General features: G+C 42.3%; 1 protein-coding gene across 2 annotated transcripts in view; it reads right to left on the bottom strand.

Moving 5' to 3' along the window:
- Positions 1-12,070: 12,070 nt before the first annotated feature.
- Positions 12,071-23,003, bottom strand: part of MYBBP1A (MYB binding protein 1a) — an 89,882-nt gene continuing 78,949 nt past the window's right edge. For both annotated transcript variants that reach the window (XM_026672390.2, XM_087943836.1), the window contains exons 25-27: positions 15,630-15,731; positions 14,026-14,150; positions 12,071-13,094 (exon numbers count right to left, since the gene is read on the bottom strand). In XM_026672390.2, the coding sequence (XP_026528175.2) occupies positions 12,695-13,094; positions 14,026-14,150; positions 15,630-15,731 (627 nt within the window). In that variant the 3' untranslated portion in view covers positions 12,071-12,694. The remainder of the gene's footprint in view (positions 13,095-14,025; positions 14,151-15,629; positions 15,732-23,003) is intronic.

Raw genomic sequence — 23,003 nt, 5'->3', positions numbered from 1 at the left:
CCTAAATTTAACGAACTGAGTCTGAGAAATTTACAAAGAAACAAGAAAATGAAATTGACAGATTCTTTATTTATTTATTTTACTACCCATGATAAAACAGCTCTGGAAAGCTTACAACCAAAATGTAGTTTTGGACTATAATATAATGCTGCCCAATATGGCCAGAGCAATGGGCATTACAGATAGTCCTCAATTTACGGCCATTCATCAGCAACCATTCAAAGTTATGGCGGCATTGAAAAATGTGGTTTACAACCAGTCCTAGCACTTACAACCATCTCCCCATCCCTACAATCCCATGATCAAAATTAGGACAATCTATATTTACAACAGTTGTAGTGTCCTGAGGCCATGTGGTCGCCATTTGCAACCATCCCAGCTGACTTCCAACAAATAAGGGACAAAGGGGGAAGCCAAGTTTGCTGAATAACCACAGTGTTTTGATTAATGACCTCAGCAAAAATGGTTATAAATTGAGCATGACACATTTAATAATCTCATTTAGCAATGGATGTTCCAGTCCCAATTGCCAGTTTGGCAATTCCAAGACCCAGTTTTGCCTAGTTGTTAAGGCTAAAAAGTGGACGATCATGAGTTCAAGTCTCATCTGGCTCTATGAATGCCAGTTGGGTGACTTTGAGACAGTCACTCGTTCTCAGCCCAGCTCACCTCACAGGCAGTGGTGGGATTCAGCCAGTTCACACCACTTTGGGAGAACCGGTTGTTAACTTTCTGAGCAGTTTGGTGAACTGGTTGTTGGAAGAAATCATTAGGGCACAGAACCGGTTGTTAAATTATTTGAATCCCACCACCACTCACAGGGTTCTTGTAAAGAAAATAGGAAGGTGTATTAGATACGTTCGCCACCTTGAGTTGTTTGTAAAAGTAATAAAAGCAGGATACAAATAAATAAATAAAATAAAATAAAATAAAATTGTGGTCATAAGTCAAGGATTACCTGTATAATTAACAACCAGAAGACTGACATCTAAATACTGCGGAATACCTAGGGCAGGGTTTCTCAACCTGAAAAACTTCCAGATGCTGGGAATTCTGGGACCCAAAAGTTCATACCTGGATGCTTCCCTGGGAGCCTCTTTTGCATATGTGTTTTTTTCCGCCTCTCTAAACTGCTTACCTATGCAGCAAGAACAGATGGGCCATGGTATAGGTCTTGGCAATAACATGTGGATGTAAAAAAAAAATCTTCTCCTATATGATTGTATGCTTGTGTATGCATGTTGTGAGAAAAAGCTTGAAACCTGACAATTCCATTTCTTTTTCCCAGGGTAAATCAACTTATGATGCCTCCAACCTCAGTGAAAGTTTAAGATGGCGGTAAGTAACAAAGGCAATGAGTATAAAAGCATCTAAGAATTCTTGGAATTTCCAGGGCCTGCTTGGAATTCTAGTAGATGCTGTTTTGGTTCCCCCCACTTCTCAAAAAGGCAATTTTATGATGACAGGTTACTTGCAATAAAATAGCTGCATTCAGGTGAACATTTAATAAGCCTGTTGAAATGAAATGACAATTTTGACTGCAGATGAAGTCTCTTCACTTGACCAGCTAAATAACATCAGGAAGACTTCTTGTCTTCTTGTACAATATAGCTTTCTAGTTCATCCAGACTGGTTAGCCAAGATTTGGATATGAAGTCAATTTTAAACCATGAGTTGATGCCCTGGTTAGTGTCCATTTTCACCGCCAAACTTGACCTGAATAAACATATTGTGTGAACAGTCACAGCGTTAATGTATAACAAAGCTAGATTAAATTTGGCTATGAATTAAAAGGAATACATAGTTCTCTTTAAAATACAAGCAGTGCTTGTTTAGTGACTATATTTTTTAGAGACTGTTCTCAATTCCAATGGCTATGAAAAAGTAATTTTGCTTCTGGTCCTCATATTTATGAGCTTTGAGGTCTGTACAGCAAAGGAAATCCTAAGTAAGATCATAAAATTTTAGTGTTTCACTTAGTAACCACTTTGCTTAATGACCAAGTTGCTGGGGACTATTTGTAGTTTAACTTCTAGCGTGTGAGTTACATTTGTATACCCCACTAAACTCTTCAATATGGCCTTTCTTTCTTGTTAGCCTTTGTGAATTAAACTTTAAGATAACAATTTTCTCCAATATCTCAAAAAGATATCTGTATAGCCCACTGCACATTTATCTAAATGCAATTGGAATTAAGTAAAGGAAGTATTAGGAAAAATTGAAGCCACTTAGTAAAGTACCTTGCTTCCCAAACACAGTAGTTGGAGCTGTAGGAACTCAGAATACAATACTACATTAGCCCTGCCCTTCAGCTTAGTCCACTTTTCTTTAGTAAGTGGGGTCTAGATATCCACTCACTCTGATTCTGGCAATTCTTTGGAATTACTGAGGCTTGGAACCATTGCTTCTCTGTGATAGCATCAGACCTTTGAAATGTCCTTCTAGTGGGCACCTGGTTGGCTTTCTCTTTGATTATGTTCCAGAAGCAGCTCAGATCAGAACTCTTCAAAGGGCATCTGGGTGGATGAGATCATTTTGGTCAGACTTATCAGTTGGTTTTTGTCAGGATGGATGGATGATGATAGGTAGGTAGGTAGGTGGGTGGGTAGGTAGGTAGGAAGGTAGAAAGATAGATAGAATAGATGGATGGATAATATAGATAGCTAGATAGATGATAGATGATAGATAGATAGATAGATAGATAGATAGATAGATAGATAGATAGATAGATAGATAGATATACAGATAGATAGATAGATAGATAGATAGATAGATAGATAGATAGATAGATAGATGATAGACAGACGAGAGAGAGGAGAGATAAATAGATGATAGAGAAAGGTAGAGAGAGAGGAGAGATAAATAGAAGATAATAGAGATAGATGATAGATAGATAGATAGATAGATGATAGATAGATAGATAGATAGATAGATAGATAGATAGATAGATAGATAGATAGATAGATAGATAGATAGATAGATAGATAGATAGATAGATAGATGAGAGAGAAGAGAGATAAATAGATTAGAAGTGAGAGAGAGATATGGTAGGTAGGTAGACAGGTGAGAGAGATATGATAGATAGATAGATAGATAGATAGATAGATAGATAGATAGATAGATAGATCCAGTAGATCGATAGATGAGAGAGATACAGTAGATAGATAGATAGATAGATAGATAGATAGATAGATAGATAGATAGATGATAGATAGACGAGAGAGAGGAGAGATAAATAGATGATAGAGAAAGGTAGAAGAGAGAGAGGAGAGATAAATAGAAGATAATAGAGATAGATGATAGATAGATAGATGATAGATAGATAGATAGATAGATAGATAGATAGATAGATGAGAGAGAAGAGAGATAAATAGATTAGAAGTGAGAGAGAGATATGGTAGGTAGGTAGACAGGTGAGAGAGATATGATAGATAGATAGATAGATAGATAGATAGATAGATAGATAGATAGATAGATAGATAGATAGATAGATATAGATGATAGATAGATAGATAGATAGATAGATAGATAGATAGATAGATAGATAGATAGATAGATCCAGTAGATCGATAGATGAGAGAGAGATACAGTAGATAGATAGATAGATGATAGATAGATAGATAGATAGATAGATAGATAGATAGATAGATATAGATGATAGATGATAGATGATAGATAGATAGATAGATAGATAGATAGATAGATAGATAGATAGATAGATAGATAGATAGATAGATGATAGATAGATAGATCCGGTAGATCGATAGATGAGAGAGATACAGTAGATAGATAGATAGATGATAGATAGATAGATTGCCCTCGGAAGTTGTGGGAGCACCATCACTTGAGACCTTCAAGAAGAGATTGGACTGCCATTTGTCAGAAATGGTGTAGGGTCTCCCACGGGTGGGGGGTTGGACTAGATGACCTGTAAGATCCCTTCCAACTCTGATTATCTGTTAGATAGATAGATAGATAGATAGATAGATAGATAGATAGATAGATAGATAGATAGATAGATAGATAGATAGATAGATAGAAGGTAGATATGGTCAGTAGGGAGAGAGATTGATGATGGATCGAGAGAGATGAGAGATGATAGAGATATACATGAGAGATAGATGGGAGGAAGAGACAATCTCTGAGATATATACATAGATATAGAGATAGATAGATGACAGACAGAGAGAGAGATCTGGGATAGATATAGAGAGAATACAGTAGTCAACATCTTCCCTCTGTAATAGCCACATTGTACTCTTTTAATAAGAAGCACCCAAGATGTAGCATTGAGTTTGTGCTTTAAATGATCAGTTATTCACAAAGTCTGAGGGGAACACTTTCAGCAGAAACCTAAATATATTTTTCCAGCCAGTCCAGCAATTTGCAGCCTGTTGGATTCTGGCCACGGCCACTTTAATGGTCCAAGCCAGTGCAAAAGAATGGGCTATAGATTTGACTCTCTCTCTCTCTCTCTGTGAAAGCATCTGTATCCTTCTCCCCACATTAACAGTTCTTCTTTGTTTCCTTCCTCGCAGCTGACATCTCGGGCAATGAAGGCGATCTTTCGTGGCTGCCACTAAACCCCAAAATGAGCACCTGTGGAAGATACCCCCCTTTATCCCCCCACTCCCCATGCTTGGAGCCAGTGGAATCGGTTGGTCATGTTTCAGCAGAATGGAGGTGTCCTCTGAGCACACAAGGAGCCTTGTAGTCTACAGAGGCATGGATGACAACTTGCTCCCAGTCTGGATGGATGCTGATTCTTTCATCCTCCCATCTCCGAAAAGAGACATATGGAGAACTGAATCTACTCTACTTTCAGCCAAGGAAGACCCACTTCTGCTAATGGAGCAAGAGTCTTACACTATTCAAAACACCCTTGCTTTGGTCAGTAATACTGTCTTCAGGTAGAGACATTATACCAGCCTCCCAAAAGCAGCGCTTTTGCCTTCTGATTAGAGCTCCCCAGATATGTTTTCTGCTCTTTCATAAAGTAGTAGGATACTATTTTTTTTTTCTGCAAGACACCAAAAAGATTGGATTAGCTGGATAGTTGATTTATTTTTCCTTTTGCTTTACCTAAGAGTGTCATTTGCACTAGCAGTTTACTGCTGGAGCTACCTCAAACCTATCAATTGTTTTTTTTTTTTTTTTGGGGGGGTTGGTCCAGCATGACTGGAGATTTATAATTTTCCAAGGGGAATGTCAGGTTTTTTTCCCCCAAGTCACTTGAGAAATGGGGAGATATGGCAGGAAGAGTTTACTGTCAATAGTTCCTACCAATGATTCTCCAGGCTAAAAAGAAAAAGAAAATGACTCGACTAACCATTTCCACTGGCAATATCGTCCTCACTCTCTCTCTCTTTTTTTTTAAAGAGAGAGCGGTTGTTTTTCTGTTTACAAGCTATAGCGGAGAACGGCCTTAAAATTCCATCCTGAATTTTGCATAGACGTTGAAGTTCTTTGCTCCTGATCCTGAGGGAGGTGACTTCTGTTTCTGGGAAGATGGTAGGCAGTTCATCACCCTCTTGGCTTTGAGAAAGGACACGTGGCTGCAAAGCCCTGTTAATCCCAACCAGTCCTCTGTTTATCTCTTTTCCATGAGATCTCCAGGAAACTGACAGCCTTCCAGATGTCAAAAGAAGAGACAGAGCAGAAATTAGTTCCATCTGAAATGGATCTGGGCTGCAGTTAGTTTCAGACAGCAGATTTTAATAGACTTTCCTTGCATACACGTGCCATGCACACATACAGTTTTCATTAACTCATCTTCAGCATGGATAGTTGCTCCACACTGCAGGACTGTTTCCTTTCCTGCCCCTGTAGAGTTATCCAGATTTGCATGGCAGCATCATTCAATCCAGTTGCTGTCATTCTGAAGCTGAAACATTGCAGGATCAGTGTTTGAATTCCTCCAGCTGCTTCTAAACTTCACCGGCCTTGATGTGATCTTCAAAGATTGTTCCCTGTTCTCTTTTTAGGATCCAATTTAGCATGTAGCTTTGTTCCAAATCATTGTAGTAGGGAATCTAAATGGCGCTAAAGCAAGCAGACTAACCCAGCGCTGGATCCAATGATGCCAGCAAGAGACCTCCCAGCCAAGGAAGAGAGTCAACTCCAACAGATATGGCCAGTCCTTCTGAACCTCAAGATTGCTCGCTTGAATCCCATTTAGCAGAAAAGAACATTTTGTTTTGGTCCTCTTCTGACCCAGTGGCAGGGGCCATCTCCAAGGAACCCCAAAATTATGAAACTAGGGCAAAAGGTTTGACTGGGGATGCTAAACCAGGCTTTCAGAGAATGAGAACCAGTGACTGGACTTGGAGGTTATACCAAAGTGGAAGAAAAAGATCTTTTTTGAGCAGACATCAATATTGAAAAGGGCCTCAATTTTCTATTGTCTATGAATCTCGGTCATGAAGGGAAGCCAATCAAGTGCTCGGCCCAGCTCTCCTCCTAAATGAGACTAATTAAATTTTCAAAGATCCCAGCAAGATGGGAAGTGACTCGACTTCCAACTCCCCATTCCATCTTCCAGCCAGGCCTGATTTGGAGGAATTGGCATTTTTAGTTCTCAGACTTTTCACGAAAAGATACATTTAATGATCACTTTGACAAGTGGAAAGCACGGAAGCGTGATACTAATGTTTTTCTTGTTATACAAGGCAGGACTCAAATTGTTTTTTCTGATTTTCTTTCAGAAGCAAAATCGAACAAATGGCTATTTTATTTTTTAAAGGACAGTGAAATTGATTATGGATCTCAGAGTATAAAAACAGTCAAATATATATATAAATGAATATATAGATATATATATATATATGTATACACATACATAATGTAAATTAAGAAATAAAACATATTTAAACAATGGATGCTGGCTTTCATTTTTCCTGTAATTGCTGCTGTTCTTCCTTCTGCACTGTGTGAATTTACACTATGAGGATGAGCACAATAGTTGATGTTTGCTTTGAAATACAACTACTGAAGCCCACGGGAGCTTCTGCCAAGGTAAGAGCAGAGGAGGGTTGCCAAATTGTGTGTGTGTGTGTTTAAGAAGGATTTTTCTTATATTGATTTTCCACAACCCGAGATGTTGGCCAGCAGTTTCTACAGAATATGGAAATGAATGGCAATTGGGGAACTATAATCCACATCAAAGACTTGCCAATTTTGAGGAAACCTATTACTGTATACTAATCGTTAATTCAACCCAATGCAGGTTTGAAATCAAGAGTATTTTCTGCTTCTGTTCTTTATATGCAGACACAGAAGAAGGTAGCTTCAACTGTTGACCTGCCAAAAACATAGGAAGTTAGTTTGGAAGATACTGGGTTATTGTTTTAAAAGCATCCTAATTCTTCTCTCGTTTCACTCCTGCTTCTATACGGGGTCCTTGGTGCTCTCTGAGCTTTGTTGTTTTCCTGCAGATGTTTCATTACCCAACAACAAGGATCTCCCAATTCAACCCTGAACTTAAACATATTCTCCTCTTATGTCCTTATGAAGCATTATAAACAATCGTGCTGCAGAATATACATTTCTTGCAGTGTTGGCAAGAGAGCGCATTATTCAGAGCAGTGTTTCTGAAGCTCAACCACTTTTAACTTTTGTGGACATCAGCCCCCAGAATTCCCTAACTAGTGTGCTGGTTTGGGAATTCTGGGAGTTGAAGTCTACACAGCTTAAAGTGGCTGAGGTTGAAAAGCACTTGATTTAGAGCAGGCTTGTCCAGCCCGCGGCCCGCATGCGGGCCAGGTCGCCTCGTAATGCGGCCCAACGCCCACCCCAACCTTCGTGAAAGATCCAGCAAGGAGGAGGAGAGGCAGGCGCGAGGCGGGGCGAGGCGAGCAACAGAACCCAAAAGTCCCGCCCCGCCACCTCCTGCTGTTGCCGCCGCCGCCACCGCTGCTGCTTCTGCTGCTGCCGCCGCTGCATTTGCAGGAGGAGAGGTAGGCGCGAGGCGGGCGAGCTTCCCCCCCCCGCAAAATTTGGCCGGAAAATTATAAAATAAAAAATAAATAATTTTTAATAAATAATTAATAATAAATAATAAAAATAATTTTATTTTATTTTATTTTATTTTATGTGCGGCCCAAACCAAATTTTCATCTTCTAATGTGGCCCAGGGAAGGTGAAAGGTTGGACACCCCTGATTTAGAGTATGTTTCTTTGGAGAGAAACTTACTGGTGTCTTGCACCCTTTAAGTAGTATGAGTTGCAGGGCTTTGTAGCTGCTGGGAAAAACCAACCCAAGCATCATCTTAATGTTTTCCATTTCCATGTTAGCCTGAGGTATCGCATATTACACCTATTCAAACTTAAATTGTTTGCAAGCAGAAGCGCAGATCGAGTGAAGGTTCCAGAGGTCCAACATCCTGTGGAGGAAACTGATGGGTGTTTCGATGAGAAAATAGAAGGTTAAGAAGAGAGAACAATCTCCAGGTATAGAAAAGGTTTCCTTTATTGCTGAGCTGAACCTTCCACATTCAGTGAAAATGATAGAAAAGCAGGTTTTTACTCATTTTTAACTCCTCTTCAAGAATAGGATAAGATAGGATAGGATGAATAGAATAGAATAGAATCAGAAAATGTTATGGATTGAGATGTTTCAAACAAAAGTAGGCAATGTTCTTACATTACAAATTTCCCTTGAACGGAGGGAACTTCAATAGACTTAAATTAAATCTATACCTTCCACTATTAACATTCTGTGCAAACAGTTAAAAACAGCACCTTCTGCATGGAAAATTTCTTTGCTTGCTCAGAAAAAGGGGGAACATCCAATTAGTCATACTCAAGACTTCCTTACTTTCAAAACAGCTGTATAAGGAGGCCAAGATTGAGGTTTTTAAGAAAGTTGTAGCAAGGAATTAGACCAATTCTTGGAAGGTAAATCTTTCAGAGCCATAGAATGCTTCTCATTAGATTTCCCTTCATACTTTTTTGTCTTATTTCCCTGAGCCCCTGTACAAGTGTACAAATCTAAAATGGAAAAAGCCATTCTGGCCCTGATAACTACAAATCATCCATTTCCAAAGGCCTCCCAAAACCAATTTAAGTTTTTATCATCTTTTGTCACCCTCACCTTGTGGGGCTGACTGTTTCCCTACAATAGAAGTGTTCCAATTGCTAGTCTGTCTCTCGAGAAATCAGTTCCTATTTATAGGAACAGGATTTGAAGTAGATGGATCTTGGGTCTTCTTCAGAAAGATTCCCCTTGTATTCAAAATTTAATATTCCATAAGTGGCACCATGAAAAATAAGTGCAATTCACTGTCACAAACAGCTAACAGTCATTGTACACTGCTCAAAAAAATAAAGGGAACACAAAAATAAGACATCCTAGATCTGAATGAATGAAATACTCTTATTAAATACTTTGTTCATTACATAGTTGAATGTGCTGATAACAAAATCACACAAAAATTATCAATGGAAATCAAATTTAGCAACCCGTGGAGGTCTGGATTTGGAGTTACATTCAAAATTAAAGTGGAAAAAAACACTACAGGCTGATCCAACTTTGATGTAATGTCCTTAAAACAAGTCAAAATGAGGCTCAGTAGTGTGTGTGGCCTCCACGTGCCTGTATGACCTCCCTACAACGCCTGGGCATGCTCCTGATGAGATGGCGGATGGTCTGCTGAGGGAGCTCCTTCCACACCCGGACTAAAGCATCCCCCAACTCCTGGACAGTCTGTGGTGCAACGTGGCGTTGGTGGATGGAGCGAGACATGATGTCCCAGATGTGCTCAATTGGATTCAGGTCTGGGGAACGGGCGGGCCAGTCCATAGCATCAATGCCTTTGTCTTGCAGGAACTGCTGACACACTCCAGCCACATGAGGTCTAGCATTGTCTTGCATTAGGAGGAAGCCAGGGCCAACCGCACCAGCATATGGTCTCACAAGGGGTCTGAGGATCTCATCTTGGCACCTAATGGCAGTCAGGTTACCTCTGGCGAGCACCTCTGGAGGGCTGTGCAGCCCCCTAAAAAAATGCCACCCCACACCATTACTGACCCACTGCTAAACCAGTCACGCTGGAGGATGTTGCAGGCAGCAGAACGTTTTCCATGGCATCTCCAGACCCTGTCACGTCTGTCACACGTGCTCAGTGTGAACCTGCTTTCATCTGTGAAGAGCACAGGGCGCCAGTGGCAAATTTGCCAATCTTGGTGTTCTCTGGCAAATGTCAAACGTCCTGCAGTGTTGGGCTGTAAGCACAACCCCCACCTGTGGACGTCAGGTCCTCATACCACCCTCATAGTCTGTTTCTGACCGTTTAAGCAGCCACATGCACATTTGTGGCCTGCTGGAGGTCATTTTGCAGGGCTCTGGCAGTGCTCCTCCTGTCCCTCCTTGCTCCTCTCTCCTAGCGGTCCTGATGCTGGGTTGTTGCCCTCCTACGGCCTCCTCCACGTCTCCTGATGTACTGGCCTGTCTCCTGGTAGCGCCTCCATGCTCTGGACACAACGCTGACAGACAAAGCAAACCTTCTTTCCACCTGTTGTCTATTCCATTTGCACAACAGCACGTGAAATTGATTGTCTATCAGTGTTGCTACCTAAGTGGACAGTTTGATTTCACAGAAGTGTGATTGACTTGGAGTTACATTGTGTTGTTTAAGTGTTCCCTTTATTTTTTTGAGCAGTGTATATGTATATGAGAATAAGAGCTGAGGCCTGGAGCACTACAGATAGTCCTCAACTTACAGCAGTTCGTTTAGTGATTGTTCAGTTACAATGGCACTGAAAAAAGCAATTTATGGCTATTTTTACACAACTGTTGCAGGATCCCCATAATCACATGATTAAAATTCAGACGCTTGGCAACTGACTCATATTTATGACGGTTGCAATGTCCTGGGGTTTTGTGATCTCCTTTTGTGACCTTCTACCAAGCCAGATTCATTTAACTGTGTTATTAACTTAAACTGCAGTGATCCACAATACCTGTAGCAGGAAAGATCGTAAAAAGGGGCAAAACTCCCTTAACCGTCTCACTTAGCAAGATAAATGTTGGGCTCAATTTTTGTCATAAGTCAAGGACTACCTGTACTGCTTTGGTCTAATGTCTCTCCAGCTGGTTTGGGAAGCACAGGTTATATTTTGAGGGAAAGTTGTAGGCACGCATATGTTTTCTACACCAGTTGATACCCATAAGACACAATGGGACATCTCTCAGATTCTCTGCAATCCTAGACTTCTCACCCCTGGCATATTTGGAGAACATCAGGCTGGAAAACTCTGTTTTAGGTAATGCAAGCAGGCATTGAGTCTTCTCAGAAGCAGAGAACACATTTCCAACCTCTAGTCTGCCTTCTCTGACTAGCTCAGGGATTGGTAAACTTAAACACTCAAAGAGCCACAAAGGTCCTAACCGGAAGCCCCCCATTCAAATCTGGAGCCGACCAGAAGTCCGATTCCCCTACCACATAGTCTCCTCCTAGCGCGGCATCCTTTTTCCTCTACCTGTCCTAACCAAAAGCCCTATCGATTGTGGAGCCCACCAGAAAACCTGCCCCTTGCAATAGAGTCTCCTCCTGATGCGCCATACTTCTCCCCCACCCCAAACTGGAAGCTCCTCTCAGAATTGTGGTGCTGACCGGCAACAGAGCCACAGCAGAGGGATGAAAGAGCCACATATGGCTCCAGAGCCATGGGTTGCTGACCCCTGGACTAGATCGATCTGCTAGCTATTTGCAATGAGTTGTTTCCTTTAAGGTAGAAATCAGAATACCCTTGTTCACACTATTCATCAGAAAAAAAATTGGAAGTTGGGGGGGGGGTATGTAATGGCCATAGTTCTCCTAGGACTCCCCTCACCTTAGCATCCCACCTGAATCCCAAAACGGAGAAACATGATGCAAAAGACCTTTAGAAGGAAGGTGACATGTGATAACTGCTCTAGGTCACTACAAGCATTGGGGAAGGGATAAGAAGTTATAAACTGTTGCAAAATAAATACCTTTCTGAAGTATACTGCCCCAGATAAGCATACTCTGAAATGCTACCAAACAGCTCAGAGTCATTTGGAGCCATGTGGCATAAACCTTCAATGCTCTTTCTGAATTTACACACTGTCTGTTTATTGTAAGAAGTTTCACCCATTCTAAGACAGACGTGCAAAAAGTACAAATTTTTCAAACACATCTGAGCCAAGGCATGTCATTTCAGTCTTAATTTTATAAAGATTTTTAAAAAATATTTTTATTTTTTTATTCAGAAATATAACTTCTGTCATTTAACTCCAAATAACCCAAGCAACATATATTCAACATCATAGTTCGATGCCTTCTATTATTAAAACCAAGGAGATGGAACTGATCCAGACGTTACAAGTTTGCTCCAAACTTGTTTTCCAGGAGCAACTTATAAATTATACTGCTGGGATCATCAAATTAAAACTCATTCACACATATCATTTCCTTATACATCCAGAATGTGTTATGCTGTTTGTAGCTTGGGAAGCTATGCCAGATGACATGAATTAGGAGAGGGGAAATTGTTCCTGGCATAAACAGGTAGGAAATCCCAAGACTGTTCATAGCAATTGAGTCCATTATCAAAATACTACGGCAGACCAGTTTCAATTCCGCCAGCTGGAATCCAGAAGCAGTTTCCCCCTGCGATTTTCAAAACACGTTTTCCAGAAGTTGATAAAAACAGTCCCACCTGTCTCAAAAATTCAGTCAGTCCCTTTTTTCTTTCCCTTGCGTTGCTGCTTTTTCTTCTTCACGTAGCCATGTGGCCCAGCAGCTCCTTTCGTGGTCCCCGGGGACTGAACCTTCTTCTTCGCTGGAGGACCCTGTTCAAACGTTTCCCTCTCACCCTCTTCCGCCCCTGCTCTCTTCTTCTTCCTCTTCTTCCTTTTTTTCTTCTTTCCTTCTGAGGGACCCTCGGCCTCGCCAACAGCAGAGATTCTGCTGCTGCTCTCAGGAGCGTCCTCCTTGGACTGACCGGGCTGGGCCTTCTTGCGGTTCTGACGTTTTTTGGTGGCTGGCAGGAAGCCCTTCTTCTTCCGCTTTAGGGACTCAACCACAGTTCCATTCGCAGGCTGAACAGAGACTTTCACCTTTGCAGGCCGCCTGCAAATCAAAAAATAGGAAAGGACCTGTGACATCCACCACTTCTTCTTTATACAGTGTTTCTCAGTCTCGGCCACTTTTAAGATATGTGGACTTCAACTCCCAGAATTCCCCTACATTAGGGGTGTGAAACTGGTGGCCTGTGGACTGGATGCGTCATGCGCAGGCCATGCCCACCCACTCCACAAAGGAGGAAAACATCGGAAAAACATCATGTGACGGCAACGTGGCGAGTTTGACACTTGTGCCCTACATGGATGGCCAGGGAATTCTGGGAGTTAGTCCACACAATTTAAAATTGCCAAGGTAGAGAAACACTGCCCTAATCTAACGCCTCCCCATATGTTAAACTACAACTCCCATCAACCACACCAACAGGGCCTTCCATCATCAACTAGCCTTTTCTTTTTGAAGATCGCCCATGAAGTTTTTTAGAAACAGAAGTTACAAACTGAGCCTTCAGAATTTATTCTGATAAAAAGGGGCCAAAGCATTATGTTAGGGGAATTGGAGAGGGGGGATAAATGTGAAGGGCCACCATCAGCAGGACTACAAGGCATGGGGGTTGTGATTCCAGCTTTTCTTCAGAGGGTCAAGCTTTTGTGAAGATGTTAATTCCCAAGTTTACTTTCCCAAATTAAGCCTGATCAGGAGGGTCAAGTGGTTGCATGGAGCATGCAGTTTCCCCGTCTATGTGTGTGTATGTGCCTTCATGTTTGTGTTGACTCCTGGCAACTGCTCTAATTCCTGAAGTTTTCTTGGCAAAATTTCAGAAATTGTCCACATGTCTTCTTCCCAGGGCTTAGAGAAAGTAACAGGTCCACATTCACCCAGCTGACTTTGTGCTGAAGGTGGAACTAGAACTGACAGTCCCCTGGCTTTTCTAGCCGGGTACTTTTAACCATGACACCAAACTGGCTCTATAACTTACTTAAATCCCAGGAGTTTCATAACATTCCAGTACATGTTGTCAAGTTGTATAGACTTCTCAAAATGTTCTTGCTGACCCAGAGTCTGGAGCACGACACGAAGCTCAGTCAGATCTATGCTGAATGCCTGAAAAGTAAATAAAAGAATATACTAGAATTGCATTCAATAAAGAAGTCCCTTAAAGTGGTAGATACGGAAAGCAGAATTGCTCTCTTTTCCCAGAAAATTCATTGAGAAAAGGATATAAATGAATGGTTCACAGTTTTATTTCATTTAGTCACCCATTCAATCAATGAATGGCTCATTGTTATGTGTGGTCCCAGTAGGGATGAGCCAGTCAACCAGTCTGATCCCTGGATTCACAATGCAATACTTGCCATCAAAACACACAAGTTCATAGTATAGGGTTTTATTGGAATTAGTGGATTTGGATTAGTTCTTGGGGATCAGCTGACTGAGTGCTCAACCAGGTGACAAGGTGGCATTCTTCTAGGGCCTTCTAGTCAGGTTTCCTTCTAGGCCAACACCCCAAAAATCTGGTGCCAGGCTGTTAATGTAACCATAAATGCATCTCTCGGTGCCTGTTGGCTCTTTCTTTACTGGACATCAGCCGCTAGCATTTTTCACTTCCAAGAATGCCTCTGGGCAGTTTTAAGCTTCTTAGAAAATAAACATAGTGGGAAATTGCAGCCCAGTGCTTCATTTAGAAATGGGCATACCTCCTCTGAAAAAGAAATACAAAATCAGGGATGAGAGAGAGCATCCTGCAGAAAGGTGCAAGGCTAGAAGGGGTTAGCAGGTGACATTTGTGTAAATGAATGCCTTGATACATTCCCCACAGAAGCCATATGTTGTCACCTTACTCAGTACAGATTCTCAAATTCCAAATGTCACACACACACACACACACACACACACACACACACGGAGGATACCTGAATTTGATGCTTAGATGTACCAACTGTGTCACTTGTATTTACATACTCACAAACAACTACTAAGAGCTGCGGTGGCACAGTGGTTCGAGTGCAGTTCTGCATCTGTTGCTACTGACTGCCGGCTACCTGCAATTTGGCAGTTCAAATCTCACCAGGCTGAAGGTTGACTCAGCCTTCCCTCCTTCCGAGGTGGGTAAAATGAGGACCCAGATTGTTGGGGGCAACAAGCTGACTCTGTAAACCGCTTAGAGAGGGCTGTAAAGCACTGTAAAGCGGTATATAAGTCTAAGTGCTATTGCTACTGCATGAATATTGATCCAGAGTTAATTTAGTGCAGGTATGCTAACTTTAGAGTTTTTGCTTGGTTGTTTAATTGCAGATGTTTCATTATCCAACTAGGTAACATCATCAGTACTAGAGTCTATAGGTTAATGAAATACCTGCCAATAAACCAAGCTCAGAGAGCACCCCCAAAAAATCTTTAGCTCAACCTTGAGCTATTTCTCTTCTCTTTTATTGGATTCTTACTTTAGTCCAAAGAATTCCTAAAGAAACAAAAACTAGAACAATGACTTTTAAGTCCAAGGAAAGCTTTGTGGGCAGTGAATGTAAACAAGAAATGTTGGCATTTCAAAGAAAAATCAGATAGTACAAGTGACACACATACCTGCTGAGTCACTATTTTGATGAGGCAGCTCAACAGCTCCAGACATTTGATGACTTTCTCTCGGTCCACCTTAACTTTGAACTCACCCACTTTCTTCAAGGTCTATTTGAAAAAAAAAAGGGGGAGAAGTTATAACCCCCCCAAAATCACGAGAATGCCTCCTTCCTCCTACAGACCCTTGTAACTTTGCATCATTCCTGTAAAATAAAATAAGGCTCCAACAATTATGAAAATATGGAAGTTTTTCGTGCCAGATTAGTTTGCTGGCCTAATATGAGAAATATTGGCACAGGCATGAGGAACTAAATTGAGCCTAGAGTTGGATTCCACTTTCCCACACTTGCACTTTGTGGCAGGTTGGCTAATGAATGATTTGGATTTTTAAAAGGCAAGATCTTCCCCTCTCTGAAAGTCCACCCCTTATGGTTACAGGAACTGGGCTTGGCTAGTCTAGTGAAGAGAAGGACCAGGGGAGGCATGATAGCAGTCTTCCAATATTTGAGGGGCTGCCACAGAGAGGAAGGGGTCAAGCTATTTTCCAAGGCACCTGAAGGCCAGACAAGGAACAATGGATGGAAACTGATCAAGGAGAGATTCAACCTGGAAATAAGGAGAAACTTTCTGACAGTGAGAACAATCAACCCATGGAACAGCTTGGCCTCGGAAGTTGTGGGAGCGCCATCACTTGAGACTTTCAAGAAGAGATTGGACTCCCACCTGTCAGAAGTGGTGTAGGACCATGATGGTGAACCAGAGGTAGCACGCAGAGCCCTCTCTGTGGGCATGCGAGCTGTTGCCCCAGCTCAGCTCTGCTGGGCATGCACACGCACACCTCCCGCCAGCCAGTTCGTCTTCAGATCTCTGGTGCACATGTGGGGGGGGATGCATGCGGGGGGGGGCATGCGCATGTACCGGGGTGGGGCACATGCACGGGAGGTGCATGGGTGTTGCATTTGGGGGATGCATGTGCGCGCTTTGGGCACTTAGTGCCAAAAAAGTTAGCCATCATTGGTGTAGGGTCTCCTGCTTGGGGGGGGCGAGGGGTTGGATTAGATGACCTACAAGGTCCTTTTCAACTATTCTATTCTTATTCCTATTCCATTCCATTCTATTCTATTCTGAATTTTAATTTACATACCAGCAGCAACAGAGGGAATAATTTACATGTTACAAGTAGTCCTCGACTTACGACCACAACTGAACCCCAAAATTCCATTGCTAAGCAAGACAGTTGTTAAGTGAGTTTTTTCCCCCTTTTACAGCCTTTCTTCCTATAGTGACTCACTGCAATTGTTACATTGGCAGCACGTCCGTAAAGTGAATCTGGCTTCCCCACTGATTTTGCTTGTCAGAAGAAGATCACAAATGTGATCACATGACCTGGGGATACTGCAACCTTTGTAGGTATTACTCGGTGGCCAAGCATTCGAATTTTGATCATGTTGACCATGGAGATGCTGCAACGGTCATTAAGTATGAAAAAGGGTCCTAGGTCACTTTTTTCAGTGCCGTTGTTATCATTGAACGGTCCCTAAACGAATGGTTTGTAAGTTGAGGAACACTTCTGTATGAGGAGGGTCATTTTCCTGAGACTCTTAGAAGCCAAAATTCAATGCAGGGAGTCACAGGAAGGAGAGGTGTGTTCAGATAATTAATAATAATAATAATAATAATAATAATAATAATAATAATAATAATAATAATAATAATAATAATAATAATACACTGAGGAAAGAAACTGAAGGCCTGATTCTTGCAGCCCAAGAACAAGCCATCAGAACAAATACTGTATAATCAAAGCCAGAATAGAAAAATCTGCTGATGACCCCAAATGCAGACTCTGCCAAGAAGCGGACGAAACCATTGATCACATACTGAGCTGTTGCAAGACAATCGTTCAGACTGACTACAAACAATGTCACAACACAGTCGCTCAGATGGTCCACTGGAATTTGTGTCACAACTACCATCTGCCTGTAGCAAAGAAGTGGTGGGATCATAAGCCTGAAAAAGTGGTCGAAAATGAGCATGCAAAACTACTGTCTGACTGACAAAGTTTTGGAACACAATACCCCAGATATCAATTGGAGAAGAAAAAAGTGTGGATCATCGACATTGCCATACCTGGTGACAGCAGAATCGATGAGAAACAACTTGAAAAAGTCACCAGATACTTGAGAATCGAACTGCAGAGACTCTGGCATAAACTAGTGCAGGTGGTTCCAGTGGCACTCGGCACACTGGGTGCTGTGCCTAAAGACCTAGGCAAGCACTTAAAAACAATTGGCGCTGACAAGATCACCATTGGTCAGCTGCAGAAGGCCACCTTACTGGGATCTGCTCGCATAATCCGTCGATACATCACGCAGTCCTAAACACTGGGGAAGTGTTCGACTAGTGATCTGTGATACGAAACCCAGCATGGTTATCTCGTCTGCTGTGTATACTGTCATTTTTGTGTACAACAACAATAATAATATGCATTAAAGTAGGAAAAAATGTGCATAACACACTGAAAGCTTGTCAAAAACCAAACTCCCATCAGAAATAGTCAGGCTGGCTAATAAACCAGGAGGAAGAAAATTACAATGCAACACAGCTGAAGGACCGGGGGAAAGCTGATTTTACTGCTCTTTTAATATAATGAACAAGCTCTTCGCTCCAATTTCTCCCTCGCGTAGGACAGCCTTTCCTTCCACGAGACCTAATTTCACGTGTTACTGAACTTTGAATGGCAGTTTGGGAAGGGATTCACAAGCGAGAAGGAACTCTGGCCAAGTCATGTATCTTTTAGAGGCCCCATTCCGGAATCCTTAAGAGAACAACCGTGCAGATTCATAACGAAGACGCCTCAGTGAGGCTAACATCTGGCTGCCCTGTGCTGCCTTGTGCCTCCTGGTACGCCCCCGTGATGCTGTGGAAATGCCTTCCCCGAAGCAAAGGAGGGTGCCTGGTACCATCTGTGGGCCAATCGCTTTTGGGGGCCTGTCAGTTTTGCTGGAATGCAGCCTTAAGTCTTCAAGCAGGTTATTCCTGGGCCGAGGCCTACAGGTACCGTAGTCCAAATGTATCTTTTCTTTTATGTACACTGAGAGCATTTGCACCAAGACAAATTCCTTGTGTGTCCAATAAAGAATTCCATTCCATTCCATTCTATTCTCCACTGACGGCCACAGTGGAGCCCAGAATTTTTGTTGCTAGGTGAGAAATTTCTCAAAGGAGCTTTGCCCCATTTTAGGACACTCTTCTTGAAGTGAATCCCTGCCGTCGTTACAATTAGTAACCCTGTTGTTAAGTGAATCTGGTTTTCCCATTGACTTTGCGTGTCAGATGGTTGCAAAAGGTGGATCACATGACCTCAGGACACTGCAGCCATCTTAAATGTGAGTTGGTCATCAAGCAACCAAAATGTAAATCACATGACCATGGGGATGCCGCAACGTTCGTAAGTGTGAAAAATGGCCATAAGTCACTTTTTTCAGGGCCGTGGTAACTTTGGAACGGTCACTAAGTGGATTGTTTGTAAGTCTAGAACTACCTGAAAAGGCAAGTCTTCCCGTTTGGACCAAGAGATTCTGACAGGAAAAATCAACACTACATTTGGCAACAGTCACACCTGCCTCCTCCACTGGGGTGAGATAGTAAGAGATGTCAAGCCCAAAATTGACATATGTGTAGCCATTTTAGTTAAGCTTAGTATGTATTCTTTTTCTTACTTTCTCTGTGGCAGTCATGGGGGGAAGGGTTTCGGGCTTGCCACATTCCTCAGGGGGGAGGACTGCAGATAGAGTCATTTAGGCTAGGTGACTCTTCTTCCCGTGGGAAAATGAGCTGACCATGCATAGGCCCCTTGAGGTGCAGATTTATGACATCAAGCAACGTTGATTTACTTCTATTGGAGAATGTGACTTTGGGGGGTTGTTTCTAACTTCTAATATTGTGAGGTAATTCCGGGTTGTGTCAGATCCTGAATTACCATGGACTTTGCAAAATTTTATGCTTTCCTCAATAAAAGAAATTGTCTTGGAAGATGGACTTTGTTCTTTTCTTTTTAAATGGATTTCATCACTTGGAAACCTGACAGTTCGTTTAGTGACCGTTTGAAATTACAACGGCACTGAAAAAAGTGACTTATAACCATTTTTCTCACTTATGACAATAGCAGCATCCCCACAGTCACATGATTTACATTCGGATGCTTGACGACTGGTTCATCTTTATGACGGTTTGCAATGTCCTGGGGGTCATGTGATCAGTTTTTGTGGCCTTCTGATAAGCAGAGACAAGGGGGAAGCCAGATTCACTTAACAACCAGATTACTAATTTAACAATGGCAGTGACTCACTTAACAAATGTGACAAGAAAAGTCGTAAAAAGGGACAAAAGTCACTGAACAAATTTCTCACTTAGCAACATAAATTCTGGGCTCGGTTGTGGTTGTAAGTCGAGGACTACCTGTAAAGGCTCAGTTGGGTGTAGATCAGGGATCCCCAACCCCCTGGTCCATGGACTGGCACCTGCACTGGTGGGATTCAAAAAAAATTTACCACCAGTTCTATGGACGTGGCTTGGTGGGCGTGGCGTGGCTTGGTGGGCGTGGTGTGGCTTGGTGGGCGTGGCTTGGTGGGCATGACATGGGAAGGATACTGTAGAATCCCCATTCCCTCCCCACCACACTAACCTGCTTTCCAGCTCCGTTCTCCTGTGCAGGGTAACAAAAGAAGATCCAGCCAATCAGCTGGGACTCAGGAGGCAGAGAATAGATGGGGGCGGGGCCAGTCAGAGGTGGTATTTGCCAGTTTCCAGAACTACTCAAAATTTCCGCTACTGGTTCTCCAGACTGGTCAGAACCTGCTGGATACCACCTCTGGTACCTGTCCACGGCATGCCAGAAACCAGGCTGTGCAAACAAGCAAAGCCCCATCCGTAAGATGCAGGCAGCACGCAAAACCACTCCCGCTTCTGGTCTGCGGAAAAACCTCTCTCCACGGAACTGGTCCCTGGTACCCAAAAGATTGGGGGGGAAGCTCTGCTGCAGATCACTATTTTCCCCACCCTCCAATACTGTAGGTTTGGACTACAACTTCAGGAATTCCCAGCCAATCTGGTCTCAATATTTGTAGGGGCACCAGGTTGAAAAAGGCTGATTACACATTTCTGGATGTACATTTTTTACACTGTAATCCTGCTCCTGCTTCCTCCATCACCTGAGGATAACTCTGGTTCCATCCTCACCTCCTTCCCTCTTCCCACTGGATAGGGATATAGGCAGCAGGCGCACCAACACATCCACTATCTGCTTTATTTCTGGTTCTCACAAGAGCGACTGCTTTAAAAATAGGGCACACCCTGCAGCATTTTCCTAAGGCTTTTTAAAATTCAATACATGCAGCGTAACGCCAAGTCTTCAGGGTTTTAAATAATCAGTCACAGAAATCTGAAGTTAATTTCCTTCAGGCATATTTTCCAAATGGTTATTGTTTGTTTATGATCCAAGACCAATTATAAAATACATATCAAATACTATATATTTTATATATAATCTCTACAAATCATATTTATATATTTATACACACACACACAGTATAACATAACAGTATACACAGACACATGAGGGGGTAGTCCTTGACTTATAACTATGTGTTCAGCAGCAGTCCAAAGTTATGGCAGACTTGCACCAAGACTGTGATAACTTCGTACTGTTGTCGAGCACATGGTTGTAACTCAAGGACTACCTCCGTGTGTGTGTGTGTGTGTGTTGGTGTGTGTGTGTGTGTGTGTGGCCACATCATGTTGCCATCATGTGATGTTTCCCAACGTTTTTCCCCTTGGCGGAGCTGGGGTGGGCGTGGCCTGCCTGTGACGCATCCAGCCCACGGGCTGCCAATTTGACACCCCTGTCCTAAGGATTTATAATTTCAAAATCAAATTCAGCTGAAGACACATAAGTATCATTCGTTTAGTCCAGGGGTCTTCAAACTTGACAGCTTTAAGGCTTGTGGACTTCAACTCCCAGAATTCCTCCTCCGGTCATGTTAGATCAGGAATTCTGGGAGTTGAAGTCCACAAGTCTTAAACTTGCCAAGTTTGATTTAGTCTAAGATAGTACTTCAACATACTGGCTGGAGAATTCTGGGAGATGATGTCCATATGTCTTAAAGTTGCAAAGGATGAAAAACATGGGTCTAAGCAAATGCTTGCAATACTGTTTACCTTGTAGTGGATTCAAATTCAGCATAAGTAACTCTGATGTAACTGTACGGAGATACTGAACTGTTTTAGAATACTGTTTTAGACAAGCATTACACCTCTCTCATTACTTGGGGGGGGGGGGGGGGGGGGGGGGGGGGGGTGGGGGATTTTTTTTTTTTTAAAAATATTTTTTTTTTTTTTTTGTTTTTTTGTTTTTTTTTTTTTTTTTTTTTTGTGTTTTTTTTTTTTTGGGTTTTTTTTTGTTGGTCGCTTTTTTTTTTTTGTTTTTTTTTTTTTTGGTTTTTTTTTTGTTTTGTTTTGGTGGTGGTGGGGTGTTTGTGTTTTTCTTTTGTTTTTTGGTTTTCCCTTTTCCTGGTTGCGGCTGGGGGTTTTGTTTGTTTTTGGGGGGGGGGGGGGGGGGGGTTTTTTTCTGGGGGTTTTTTTTTTCCCTTTCCTTGGACTAGCTTCTTCTGTTTGCCTCTTTGCTATGTAATGGCTATACACTTACAACTGACTGTTTAGTGACCAAAGTTACAATGGACTTCCACTAGATGGTTCCTTGGAACCTTCCCTGTCAGCCCTTTTATGTAGGCCAGGGATCTCCAAACTTGACAACTTTAAGACTTGTGAACTTCAACTCCCAGAATTCTCCAGCCAGTTAAGTTTGGGGACCCCGATGTAGTCAGGAAATAAGATACCACTAAAATTCTACTTTATTAATACAAGTTATAATACTAGATTGACAATGTTTCTCGTATCTCTCCCTTCCTTTTATACCAAGGGGTATCAAGGTGGGACAATCTTGAGCATCTACAGACCTCTCGCACCCCTGGACATAAACTGTTTCAACTTCTACCCTTGAAACAATGCTACAGGGCAGGAGTGCCAAACTCAAGGCCCACAGGCCGAATCCGGCCCACGAGGTGCTTAGAACTGGCCCATGGGAGCGCCCTGGATACAGCGAAGGACAGCCCATGGTGCCTCTGCCAGCAAAAATGGAGCTCAGGAGGGCGTTTTCAACATGGCTGAAAACAGAGCCCAGGAGCCCGTTTTCACTGGCAGGATGCTCGAGCTGCCACAGGCACCCCTGACAGGAGTGATGTCATGCTGGTCATCACTCTGCTAAACAACTAATTCCCAAACACTGTCAAACTATCTAGTAAGGTTGTATTGCTATTATTC

Source organism: Notechis scutatus, chromosome 1 (genome assembly GCF_049901735.1).
Source record: "Notechis scutatus isolate UNSWTSFEM ecotype Mainland chromosome 1, rNotScu1.2, whole genome shotgun sequence".
Taxonomy (NCBI): Eukaryota; Metazoa; Chordata; class Lepidosauria; order Squamata; family Elapidae; genus Notechis; species Notechis scutatus.
Note: the sequence above shows the minus strand (reverse complement) of the source record. Positions and strands in the feature narration are given on the sequence as shown.